Source organism: Lytechinus pictus, chromosome 4 (assembly GCF_037042905.1).
Source record: "Lytechinus pictus isolate F3 Inbred chromosome 4, Lp3.0, whole genome shotgun sequence".
NCBI classification, from domain to species: Eukaryota; Metazoa; Echinodermata; class Echinoidea; order Temnopleuroida; family Toxopneustidae; genus Lytechinus; species Lytechinus pictus.
In genome coordinates, this window is record NC_087248.1 from 19533496 (window position 1) to 19547892 (window position 14397).

The 14397-nt window shown below is 34.1% G+C and overlaps 1 protein-coding gene across 1 annotated transcript in view; it reads left to right on the forward strand.

Moving 5' to 3' along the window:
* Nucleotides 1–14397, forward strand: part of LOC129259407 (dynein axonemal heavy chain 5-like) — a 120616-nt gene that overhangs the window by 92108 nt on the left and 14111 nt on the right. The window contains exons 75-84 of the mRNA XM_064098569.1: nt 4–189; nt 3636–3747; nt 4548–4721; nt 5104–5339; nt 5921–6143; nt 6792–6986; nt 8212–8406; nt 9472–9685; nt 10359–10489; nt 11893–11940. Coding sequence (XP_063954639.1) covers nt 4–189; nt 3636–3747; nt 4548–4721; nt 5104–5339; nt 5921–6143; nt 6792–6986; nt 8212–8406; nt 9472–9685; nt 10359–10489; nt 11893–11940 — 1714 coding nt within the window. The remainder of the gene's footprint in view (nt 1–3; nt 190–3635; nt 3748–4547; nt 4722–5103; nt 5340–5920; nt 6144–6791; nt 6987–8211; nt 8407–9471; nt 9686–10358; nt 10490–11892; nt 11941–14397) is intronic.

Consider the following 14397-nt stretch of genomic DNA (forward strand, 5'->3'; position numbering starts at 1 on the left):
CAGCCAAGAGCGTGTCCAGATCTCTGAGAGTGCCATTCACAATGCAAGGGAGGGCTATCGGTCTATCGCTCGCAGAGGAGCTGTCTGCTTTGACGTCTCTCGAGGGATGTCAGAGGTCAACTTCATCTATCAGACGTCATGGCAACAGTTCCTTGAGACATTCGACATCTCCATCAAACATTCCGAAAGGTAAGAAAGAATATACCTTCAATCAATTAAATAATAATAATAATAATAATAATGCTTCTCTCTTTCCTCTCTTATGAAAATTCATCTATTTTCCTTGAAATCTTAATGACAACTGTATACAGTGTACCTTTTAATCAAAAGTAGTTTTGCCATTCGATTGCTCTACTCTGATAACTGATGCATTCATCTTTGGTTGCATGAATAATGATTTGCAATCATCTTTCATTGCGTGGAGAATGAATACATTCATCTTTGATTGCATGGACAATGTTTGCAATCATTTTTCATTTATTGGAGAAAGGATGCATTCATATTTGATTGCATGAATAATAATTTCAGTATTTTTATAATTGCATGAAGAATGAATGCATTCATCTTTGATTGCATAATAATAATTTCAGTATTATAATTGCATGAAGAATGAATGCATTCATCTTTGATTGCATAAATAAGAATTGCAATATTCTTCAATTGCATGAAGAAAGAAATCAATGCATTCATCTTTCATTGCATGAAGGGTGAACGCAATCATCTTTAATTGCATGAATAATTAATGTACTCACTTTTGATTGCATGAAGTAAAGTTGTATTTCTGAAATGTGTCAATATACTCCCTATGTGATCAACCTTCTATCTGCTTTTAATTACTTCCTAATCCTCTCTCTATGTGCTCTATGAGATGCATGCTTTGTTATTCTGTTAATATATATATTTGTTTATTCTATTCTGATTAATTATAACATTACTTTACAATCTATATGGCAAAGTGATAGTATGGTTATCATAAAAAACATCAAATTTATTCTAGCTCCATACTCCTTAAATATTACATAGTATTGTGAAAGACAAAATTTATCATGTTCGCACCATTTTCATTGCATTGTTTGAACAGTTTGAATATTACATAAAAAGTTTGGAAATATGGAGAATTGTACACTCCATGTATAAGAATGACAGATGAACTATTTTTTGCAGAAATTTGTACATGGAAAACAAAGTCATGAAAACAATATACCAGTATAATACATATTGCTTGATACTATCACTAGCAGGCTACAATTGCATTATCCCTCAACCAAGATTTTATGATATTTGATTTACACATAAAAATATGTAACAAGCTATCCATACTTGTGAAAATAATATTTGAAATGTTTAGAAGCAATCATGACTGTATTAACTCACCAATTACATGTATCAATGTTTAATACAAACTTTGTTTACACAATAATATACAGGTTGTTTATGATTACTGTCACAGTGTTTCTAATTAATTATTAATATTATGTTTTTATACTGACATGTTTACTACTAGTTAATTTCTATTTCGATATTGCCTGACTTACTTTTTAATCAGCTCTTTTATATTTGATTCAGCATATTGATTTCTTATCTCTTTATTCATTTGACTTTTACTTGCATGAATTTTTTTCAATTTTCCTGCTTGCTTGCCCCCTGGCCACAGATCGTAAGTTATCTTTTTGTCTGGTACACACTATCATTTAACTATCTAAAATAACTTAGTTTCATTTCACCATAACAGGTTTGATGTTTTGTGCACAGGAAAATTAAGGTACCTTAACTTTAGTCAAATCGATCAGATTCACCACAAAGATGACTTTCACAGCTTTCCTCTATCCCTTCATTGTTTTTTCTTTGTTTAAAAAAATTGAAGATTCGATGAGAATTAAAAATTTAAGGAAGATTTCTTATTCACAATCTAAATCTTAGCTTAAAGCTGATTAAAGACTTTGTTGATGTGTCAAAAGACATCTTGACTTCATCTGGAAAGAAAATTTGATGTCTTAGTTTGTTTTCTGCCCTTTCTTGTCATCATCTCTTAATTTATTCAAGAATGCAGTGTAAAAAGCGTAGTTCTATCTTCATCAAAGGACCATACCTCTGAAAAATAGTTATATCATTGCACATTCATTATTTAGTACTTATACAACTCATTACTAGCTGGATGGTAACATTTTGCCATTAAAGTTACGAAAAAGAGATAGACAAAACAATTGGCTGACATATCCATTTTGCACTCATTTTTACCTTAGTTCATTGCATAGAAGAAGTGTGTTTCAGTTTTTCAATAGTTTGCATGCAACAAAATTAATTTTGCACATTTGTACAATCGTAGTAATCAGTTTTCTCTGTTACCATTTTACTAGATTATAGCAAGTGCCTGTAAAGATGAATGAACATCTATATCACAACTTTGAGTTGATTTTTAGCTTCTATCTATAATGGAAACAATTAGGGTTTAGATTCAAGATTCTTTTATTGGTCAATGTATGCATATTTTATCTCAAGACCATAATTGATTAAAATAATTTTCAATCAAAACAGAATTTGGTCATCCCTGGTATTTTATCTGATATATTTTTATCAAAATGGCACAGCTAGATTAACATTACAACAAATCATTAATGATATCTTAACCAATAATAATCACAACTATAACATTATAATTTGTTATTTTCCTATTAATTTTATCTGATCATTAAAATGGCACTTTCATATATAAGTGTGGTATACCAGAAATTAAACTCAGATGAACTCTTGTGACCTTTGCTAGTTATTTAAATTCAGTTGATATTCGTTTTGAAATTTAGTCAAAGCTAGATATTTTCATTATTAGGCACATTTTGAAATGAATTGAACTGTTCTTTGGAGAAGTTTGCCTCATTGGATGAATGTGCTGCGCAAAGCAGAGTTATAGTGATTTCTAAATTCCAATTGTGTGCCTGTTTGCATATTCTGGTGCCCTGAGAAAAATCTATCACTTTTGTTGTGAAAAATAAAGACAATGCCAATGGAAAAAAAGCATAGGTCATGAAAATAGTTGCAAATTGAATATGATGTGAAATGAATGGATGAACAAATAGTTTAATTTTGTATAAAGTACTATTGTTGTTTAATAGTTTATTATTGATGCTTTATCAATAAACATAGGTGGTGTGGTAACAGAAATAGAGGTTTTAAGGTCTGAATGTGTCTTATCATGTTATGTTAATGTTAAAGGAAGGTACATGTAGATACATGTATATTTACCCACTAAGCTTTTCTCAAATCATATTATAAATTTACAGGCATGCATAGTAACACTGTCTTGAATGAAGCAGTCCATGATAAAAAGAAACATTTATTTTGATGAGTCTTGAATACTTGATAGCTATAAAACATATGGGGGGGTTCACAAAGATTTACATGTGACTTTGCATGTGGTATATAAGGCATCACTGCTTTGGCAAAATCATGCTAAGAGAATTTGCTGTTCTGCATATTGATAAATCGTAATTGTTTATTATTATTATTATTATTATCATCATTATTATTATTATTGTTACTGTTACCATTATTATCGTTATTATCATTATCATTATTATTCATAATATGTGTTATTATTATTATTCTTACTGTTATCATTATTATGATCTCATTGACAGGGCTGCTGTCAAGGCTGTTGTAGAGAGATTGACGTTCAATGCTTTCCAAGCGACAGCTCGCTCACTGCTGGAGAGAGACAGACATATCTACTCCGTCTTCCTGGCTATGGAGGTAGGCTAGGAAATAACAGTTATCAATTGTACATGGATGTAGATGACAATTTGATGATAAGTCTGCTTTAGTTGTGTTTGGATTGATCAGGTCCCTGTTTGATTTCATGTGAAATTCATCAGTAATCGCAGCCAATCTTTTCTTTAGTGCCAGTCATTTTCAATTTCTCCTGTTATACCAAGTAATTGAATGTAGATGAGGATGATGCAGTAAGCTGTGAATTACATATGACTTAACAAATGACCTGAATATTTTGTAGGTAACTTCAATTTCGATATAGCAAAGATATAATGTGTGATATCATTTTGATCATATTAATCTATGTCTACATTATTTAAACAGTGTAATATTCTGTATGTATGGATGTATTATCCTTACAGTCAAACCTGTTTCAGTGACCACCTGTATAGGACCACTTGTCTTTGGTTTCCCTTGAATAATAGCCCTATCTGAAATGTATATTACATAGACCATACCACCTGCATATAAAAGACCAGAGGGGTTTCACAAAGATATAAGTATGACTTTTAGAGTCGCAATTTAAATGCTGACTCGTATATGATATGCAACGCGCAATCTTATCGATTAATACACAGTAGTGGACATTCTCTTGGCATGATCTGACCATGCCTTTTATAACGCACTTAACTAGGCATTTAAGTGCTGCTCTAAGTCATACGTTAATCTTTGTTAAACACCCCCCCCCCAGTTTTTCTTGTCTTCCTTGGATGGTCTATGAACATGTTTCATTTGATTATCAATCATGCTAATGCAATCATATTTATTTCATTCAATAACAGGTGGAAGATTCAATTGGTAATGTTGGGTTCGGTGAGCGTGAGTATGTGATCTCGCCTCAGCTTGGCTCTGCGACCATGAGCGGACTTGGTCTGTCGGCTGCGTCTGATCATAGGGTGTGTCAGATAAGGAAACCTTTCGATTGGATGCTTGATGATCAGTTTCATAATCTACAGGTGAGTATGTATAGGGATCTGAATAGATAAACTAGCGTTTGAAATTGCAGGATGTTATCTTCGTCTGAAAATTTCTGATATCCAATTACTTACTAGTTAGAAAGATAAAAAAAATGCTCAAAAGGCACTTCTTAAAGAAAAATTGAAATATATGACGCTATATATAAATGGCATAAATGAATTTTAACCAAGAATGAATTGACAGTTGAAAATGTTTCAATGGCAGCTTCACTTTTGTAATAATATTGGGATATGATTATAATTCCCAGAATTGACCCATTGCCAAAACGGTAGCTGGGCTTTAATTCTGTTCCATTACCTTTCTCTCTTAGTCCCTTGCTAATAGTTTTGAGTTTTTACTTTCATTCTCTTTCTCTCTTAGTCCCTTGCCATCAATTTCGAGTGGTTTCAAGACATGTTTGAGAGGATGCCCAAGGATGGAAGAGAAACCCAGTGGCGTACGTTGGGAGAGCACGAGAACCCGGAACTCCATCCTCTACCAGAGAAGATGGATGATCATTATAATCCCATGCAAAGGCTCATGGTTATCAGAGCATTCCGTCCCGACAGGATCATGCAAGCGGCTACTGTGTTCGTTGGCAAGTCGCTTGGAAAGAAGTAAGTATACTACTTTTAAAAGTGCTAGAGATGGAGAGGAGCGAATGGACTATAAAGTTATGTATTGTTTTATACTGTAATGAAATTTGAAGAATTTTTTTTTTTTCAATTTTAACCAGCAGGCTCATTAGTAGCCATGAATATGTATTTTCATTATTTTGAAAATATCAATAGATATTTATTAGTGTATTATATTTTTTACATGTGCTAATGAAGTCAGCATGAATGAGTGAATGAATGAAAAAATAAGCAAATTACAATATTGATAGATAGACAAGATGTAAATGTATGAATGAATATGTATTCATTAAAATCTAATCTTTTACATATACTAATGATGTTTGCATGGAATTAATGAGTGCATGAATCGTGAAATTATGTGCAAATGACAATATTGATGGATAGATATTTTTTTAAATGAAGGAATGAATACATGTAGTTGAATATATGAATAAATGAATATATGAATACATCAATAAATGAACAAATGGGTCAGTGAAGACATTAATAAATGATTAAGTTAATGAATAAATGGATTAATGAATATCTATGTATTATGTTTATCTATTCATTTCTTTCAGGTATACCAATGATGTCAGCATCGATCCCAACGTGATCTTGCGGCAGACCTCACCCGTCATTCCCATCCTGCTTCTCTACACCAGGGAGGGTGATGTGGCTGAGAAGATCTTCCAGGAGTTCTCAGCCAAGAAACAGGTTCAGGGCTTGGTTGTCAATCTCAGCAGTGCTGAACACAATGAGGAAAGGAGAGCAAGGAAAGCAATACAACATGCAATGCAAGACGTAAGGAAATTATCTTTCTTGTGAATGATTCAATTTGACATTTGAAAACTTACTCAGAATAATGCTTGATTTTAAGCAACTATAACTCAATAAGCAAGCTAATTTTCTCTGACTGGGTGTGAGAGAAAAGTACCACGACCTCAAAACTTATGGCATCCACAGTTAAATTACAAACAATTGATAACCAACTGAAATGTGGTGTCGTGCCGTAGCTGGCCTCGGTGAACAAATAAACTTAATCTGACAAGGATGATTTCTTCTTAGGGTACCTAGGTTATGCTAAAGAGTATCCATAAAGCCACACATCTCCTGAACTCGCTAGAGACTTTACTTCAAGAGAATGTTAACAAACAGATATTTATGTAATCTATCTTTTCTTGATATTCTCCTTAGGGTACGTGGGTCATGCTAAAGAGTGCCCATAATGCCACCCATCTCCCGAACTCACATGAGAATTACCAAAAGAAAATGATAACAAACAGATATTTATGTAATCCATCTGTTCTTGATATTCTCTTTAGGGTACCTGGGTCATGCTAAAGAATGCCCATAATGCTACCCATCTCCTGAACTCACTGGAGATGTTACTACAAGAGAATCATAACAAACAGTTATATGTAATCCATCTTTTCTTGATATTCTCTTTAGGGTACCTGGGTCATGCTAAAGAGTGCCCATAATGCCACCCATCTCCTGAACTCGCTAGAGACTTTGCTACAAGAGAATGATAACAAACAGGGCGGAGAAAGCCCCTTCAGGGTTTGGATCTCGGCTCAGGTCAGTAGGAGTATCCCGGTCAGACTGCTCCAGTATGCTGTCAAGGTTGTCATTGATACTCCAAAGGTAAGTTGTCATGTGGATGATGTTAATGATTATGATGAGGATTATGATGATGATGATGATGATGGTGATGGTGATGACGGTAATGATGATGATGACGTTGGAAATTATGATGATAATGGTTATGATGAGGATGATAACAATGTTGAAAGTACTGATGAAGGTTATGATGGAGATGATGATGGTGGTGGTGGTGACAAGAATGATGATGATGATGATGATGATGATGATGATGATGGTGGTGGAGATGATGATGATGGTGGTGATGATGGTGAGGTTGATTAGGATGATGATGATGATGATGATGAGGATGATAACAATGTTGACAGTACTGATGAAGGTTATGATGGAGATGATGATGGTGGTGGTGGTGACAAGAATGATGATGATGATGATGATGATGATGATGATGATGGTGGTGGAGATGATGATGATGGTGGTGATGATGGTGAGGTTGATTAGGATGATGATGATGATGATGATGAGGATGATAACAATGTTGACAGTACTTATGAAGGTCATGATGGAGATGATGATGGTGGTGGTGGTGACAAGAATGATGATGATGATGATGCTGGTAATGATGATAATGGTGATGAGGATGATAACAATGTTGACAGTACTTATGAAGGTCATGATGGAGATGATGATGGTGGTGGTGGTGACAAGAATGATGATAATGAGGATGATGATGAGGATGATAACAATGTTGAAAGTACTTATGAAGGTCATGATGATGATGATGATGGTGGTGGTGACAAGAATGATGATGATGATGATGCTAGTAATGATGATAATGGTGATGGTGTTGATGTTCATTATTATGATTGTAGTGATGAAGTTTGCGATGATGGTGGTGATGATGTGATATGGATGGTTATGATGATGATGATGATGATGATGGTGAAAAGGATGATAATGATGATACTGATTATGATGATGAAGTTGAAAATGATGATGATGACAATGATGGTGACAAAGGTGACAATGATAATGATGGTGACAAAGATGAGGATGATGATGATGGTGATGATGATGATGGCAATGATTGGTATTAGAATTATGATGATGGTGGTGATGATGATGATACTGAAGACATTGACGATGATGATTGAGATACTAAAGAGAAGCTGGAGGAGGAGGATAATGTTAATACTGATGATGATGGTGATCCTAATACATGTACTTCAAGTACTCCCTCATTGCATGTCCCCCATTCGATCCTCAGATCGTCAAGGAGTCTCTCTTGAGAGCAGTCAGCTCATTTGAACCGGAACAACTCAAGGCCAGTTCCCGATCGGAGTGGGTCCCCCTGCTTCATAACATTGCAATGGTTCATGCTATGATCAGACTTCGAGGGCGCTATGGCCTTGCTGGATGGAATTATCCTGACGTCATGGATTTCTCCCATAACGAACTTACTGTGAGTAGATTTTATCTTTTCTAAGGGGATTTGGTAGTCTCCCAAAATTGGCATTCAGCATGTCATGAGAATAGTATGTTTGAAGTAAAAATAAAAAATACTCAAAAGCATTAATGTGTGCTGCATGAAATACCATCATGACTTTTCTATCACCTGTTGAACATTATTGCAAGATGTCATGTGATTTCATAAGCTTAATCAGTTAATGACAACTTATTTCAAAAACATATTTCTGATTGTTTGTGAAAGTCATACATCAATACTTATAAATATTCAGCTATTTATTATTAAAAGCTCTATATACAGGCAGCATTGAAATTAAGGAATGTTAAAGTATTTTCTGAATTCTGCATAATCGCATGTACAAAAGTTGGATATTTTATTTTTCAATTTTTTCTACAGGAAGGATTGAATATTGCTGGGATGACATTCAGCATTACCTTGGCAATTTCATAGTAAATAAAATCCGAAAAATCCTGTCAAGCAAACTACTTCCTCGGTTCTGTCCCAATGCTCAAGATATTTGGTACCATGCCAAAAAAAAAAAAATCATTATCGTTTTCATAACCTACTGCCTAAATCAGCAACATTGGATACTACAGCTTTGACATTGTAATGAATCAGGATTTCCCAGGCTATTTTTCCCCCAGAGCTCTGTTGAGCATTTCAGGGTCAAAGTCAGGCTGAGCACCCATGCAATTTTTCCTGCTTGGTACACACAGTAATAGCGATTTCTAGTTGTTTGAAATTTGCCTACAGGGAGAAATGAACATAACTAACATTATGTTCCGTGTTGCCATGGCAATTGCCTCCTCAGGAAAATCCTTTGGAGCAAACTACTTCCTCAGTTCTGGCCCAATGCTTGCAATGCTTGGTACACACAATGAAAGGGATTTCTAAACACTAAACATTGCTAGGATGGCATTCAGAGTTGCCATAGCAATTCCATAGTAAACAAAATCAGAAAAATCCTTTGGAACAAACTACTTCCTCACCTCTATCCCAATGCTCTTGATACTCGGTACACACAATGATTTCTTCATTCATTTCAAATTTTGCCTACAGGAAGCATTGAACATTGCTAGGATGGTGTTCAGCGATAGCCCATCGGAGAATGAGTCTTTGAAAGGTATCTCCTGGATGGGCCTACGATACATCCTAACTGAGATCATCTACGGCAGCTACATCAACGATGACTACGACAGGACAAACCTATCCGCCATGGTGGATTACTGGATTGGACCAAATGCTACCAAGAGGGAGTTTGAAGCCACAAAGTGTGAGTTCCAATCCTTGAACGTGATTTCTAGCTGTTTCAAATCTATGAATATATTTTTCACATACCCTAAAGGGATTAAGCAGAGGGTGTTAGGTGATATAAGGCCAAGGCATGGAACTTGATTATATTCCTCCTTTCTTTGGCATAAATCTTGATATAATTGATCAAATGATAGAAAATGAATGACTTGAACATCATATACAGTTTTCATTAGAGGCGAGGGAATTTTGAGATAAATGTTAAAAGTTTGCCTTTGTTTTGTAGCTATTTGGAGTTTTGAAATTAAGCAATTTAATGCAATTATCAATACCATGATAGTGCAATTTCTAAGGAATCTAGTGATACTGATAAAGATTCTAACATTTTGTGAGATTATAATCATGTAACTTTGAAAATAATTTTCATCAATTTTGACCTCTTGTGATACTGTGTGAAAACGACGATGATATGATGTGGAAAGTGAATAAACGTATGAAAAAAGAATACCTATTTCTGATGATGATGTATCATTATTTTTTAGCATAATTATGTTGAATGGAAATGATTTACGTCATGTTTGGAAATATTACTTGTTTTATGAAAGAACATTCACACGTCACCCAAATCATTAGCTTATCACACGAAACACAAACCATGGAACTTTTCTTTCTATTTTGTTCACTGAACACTGCAGTGAAATTCCGCATCCCGCCGGCTTTCTTCAGCAATTTTGTACGAGTGAGTTCCTTGAGTCAGGCTATAGAGGGTCTGCCAAACCATTTCCTTGATGTCCCTGAAGCCTGTGGTATGCATACATCGTATGAGGTAATAATCACTATTCATTTTTTTTTGACAATGCATCCTTAAATTGGAAACATTTCTCATTAGATAATAGTTTTTTTACTTGTTTCTTATTCCACATGTTTCAAGGGCATTTTATCAACATTTTTTGTCTGAAAAGTTGTCAGATTTGACAACTTTCCCTAATTTTGATTTTGAGAAGCCAATTCCTTTCTTTTTTTGGATAACTATCAGGAAAAAAAATGAGATTAAACATCCATCGGATAAAACATCCAACAAGTCCTCTCATGAAACGCTCCTCGTGATCGGTTCTACCATCTAAATTCTGAGTTTTCACTATGATGAAGGCAGCATAAAAATATTCAGAAAACTTTTGAATGGTTAGACACTTAGCTGAATGATAAAGAAAGCAAAAGTGACTCCATTTTGTGGTAGGTTTCTTAAATTTGGTGTTTGAAGTTGATTTTCCATTTGTTGTCATCTTCTAGACTTCATTTGTCTCTCATCACAGGTTTCTAACTAATTCATATAACATAGTAGAAAACACTTTACATCATACTTCTTTCAGTTCTACCAGTTTGGTCAAGCTTGCATGAGTATAAGCTAAACAAAAATTTTGACAAAATGATGAGGCATACAATTTTACCAACTGAAGTGATGGTGATTTGTGCAGTGTTTCCTCTTTGAAAATTTGTGATTTACTTTGCAATTGTTTTTTTTTCCAAACTTCATGAGAGTGGACAATGTGAATTAATCATGTGAATTTAGCTTTTGATTTTTGCTTTACTTCATGCAACTTTGACGTTTATTGAATAAGATGTTATAATATATAATCTTCACATCAGTACCCATGCATCTAAATGCCCCCTGTCCCGAGAAATATATGAATTTTATTCAATATTTAGTGTCATGTTCATTTAGTTTGCATCATAGAAGATATTTTCAGCATTTAGAAAAATTATAACTCTTTGTATACTTATAGGCCTATACGGAATGTACTTTGACAATTCAATATTTTTATAGCTTGATAATATTTTTTTAAATATTAGATTTCAAAGCAAATTTTAAAACATATGTATTTGATTAATAACAAGCATATCAAGATTTCTTGTAGAGCAGTAGAATAAATGCTTTTGTTGCGTTATATCTGCGCTTTATGGATTGTGCTATTGAAAATTATATTTGAATAATTTAAGACTTAAAAAAAATCATACTTTGAATTGTACATTGAAGATCTCCATACATCTATGTTCCGAATAATTGTTAAATCTCAGGACATCATCTGAATGTAAAGCCACTTAAAATGTAAACACTTGGCACTGCAAGAGCGCGTTTGACATATTACTTGGGAGTGGCAGTATTTTCTGAATGGATAATTTCCAACTCTTTTATTTTTTATTCCCATCTCATTGCCCATTATTCCACAGACCGGTGCCGATGATCAGTTGTTTGTTACTATTGATAAAATACACGAGGTGATTCACTCACAAATTAAGAAGGGAAAAGGAGTTAATAAATGCTTTCTCCTAAAAAACACCAACCTTGTCTAATTGTACTAAATGTGGTGTATAATATGATTAGATAGTCACTGGTGATATACTACATTATTTGGGTTCTATCCTCACAAAGCTTTGCATGCATTAGTGTAGTAAATAATTGAATATATTGCCAAGATTTTATTTTCATTTCTCATTATGTTCCATTTCAAATTTCCCCAAGGAAGAATTAAAGGGAAGGGCATTTGGTAAATTTTGTGTTGGTTTCCATTGATTTCATATTTGTATGAAATATGAAGTATCACTTTCACTTTAAATCTCAAACCCTTGTGGCTATATGGCTATAAAGCATTACCAATTGAAACAAATAAACCAATGTACATGTACATGTAGTTGTGGTGGTGGTGATTTTTTACCTGATTGCTAAGAAAGCATGAATGCTTGTAAGCAAGCAACCAGAGGACCGACGGCTTAAGGTCCTATCCGAAGGACCTGGTACTGAGGATTAATGCCTTACCAAAGGGCACTAGCGCACCAAGTGGGAATCGAACAATGAGAAATGAAGTTTATTTTCTTGGCCTTCACACATTACAATTTCCTGTATATTTGTGAATAATTGATCTTTTTTGTAGAACTAATTCTCTCTTTTTTTGACAGCATTTCTTTCCTCTTCAGATTATATATTCATGATGTATAAACAATTTCCTTTTAGCTTGCATGAGAGTCGTATATATTCAATGTTTATTGTAATATGATGCACATTAATATTTAAAAAATGTCACAAATACAATACAATCACAAATATAAGCGATTGATTGTAGGGTTGATTTGTACGATTGATTGCATTGGTCATGAAGTGTAATCAATCGTAAACAACAACATTGTGATCAATTGCTATGCCTTGTGTTCCAGGCTCCAGGGACCTGTCTTACAAAGAGTTACGATTGATCCAATCAACCTCAACTGTATGGAAATCCATCGATGTCATAATTTTTCATTACTGGACTTTTGCATAATGTCCCTTCTAAACAAAGAGAAGCACACCAAATTTTCAAGAAAATGATGAATGTATGAATACACAGCATATACAGAAAATATTTTGAATACACATGTCTTTTGGATGTTGGTATTGCTGGCTTTCCATAGTTGTGGCTGATTGTGGATCAATCGTAACCCGCCGTAAGACGGGGCCCTGATATAACTTGTCTGGAATTCTCAATATACTACTAATGTACATATATGCATGTTGCATGTTATGTCTCTCGCAAGAAATTTATTGATTGTAAAACGTTTCTTTCACCTATTTTAAGAAGAAGCAATCTATCCTTTAATTTTCCTTGATTTTTACCTCTCTATACTTCAATCTAACAATCTTAATAGGATGAATGGCGTATTGTGGTAAGCGAAATTGGAGTGCAGAAAATATCACCTAATACGGCTGCTGTTTGCAGAGTTTACTCTATGAATATTACTAAACTAGTCCCAATATGTGTTGATATATATACTGTTTGTGAATGTTATGACCTATGTGTTTGGTATGTACTAATAGAATTATTAACTCTGATGATATAGCGATTGATGCTTTTGAATAATTGGTAATACGTATCTGTGACTAATCAGTGATATTGTGTATAAATGTTGTGCAGTTATTTTTTTTCCTTCAAATATTGCTTTTATTGCAACATTTGTTTGTATAATTATTAATAAAATTTTGTTAAAAATGTAATATTATTTGATTGACAGAGACATTAACAAGGGAGTCTCGTAAGATAACTAACTTATGCGGATCAACATGTAATAGCGTGTTTGAATTGAATTAATCAAAAGTAACTGATAATTTAGTGATGTGTTACCCAAATCAGCTCCTTCCTGAGTTCTGGTAGTTTGCAGGAAAGCCGAACATCTCAGGGCCCTGTGTGTATGTACAATTTATGCTGGACCAAACTAACTTGATAACAAAGTGTGTTTTTATTTATTTGTGAAATATCTACTTGGGGGAAAAAGGAGGGGGTGGGAGAGGATGAGGGGGGGGGGAGTTCCATGGAGACAAGCCTTGTTCATTCAACCTTCTATAGTTTTTTTTTTTTTTTTCAAAAGGGTTACAAAATGGCTCAACAAAAAGAGGGGGGGGGGGAGGTAGCTACAAAACGGCAAGTTGTTCACTGAGTTACTTTGGGTGAAGTTGTACATTTGATTTTTTATGCCCCGCCCCCATTTTTTCAGTAAATATTTGTAATGTTGATGTACTTTGAAATCAATTATATTACAGTTTTAGCTGAGTGTACAATTGCCATGCTAATGTTTCTATTAACGTCTTGTTATATTCACGAATCAGTGGTTGTCCTTGATGTTTCATTTTTGCGCGGTCAGACTATGATACAATTTAATTTGATCCTATTTGGTCTTGGGATTTTTAATCTTAAACTATCAAAAGTG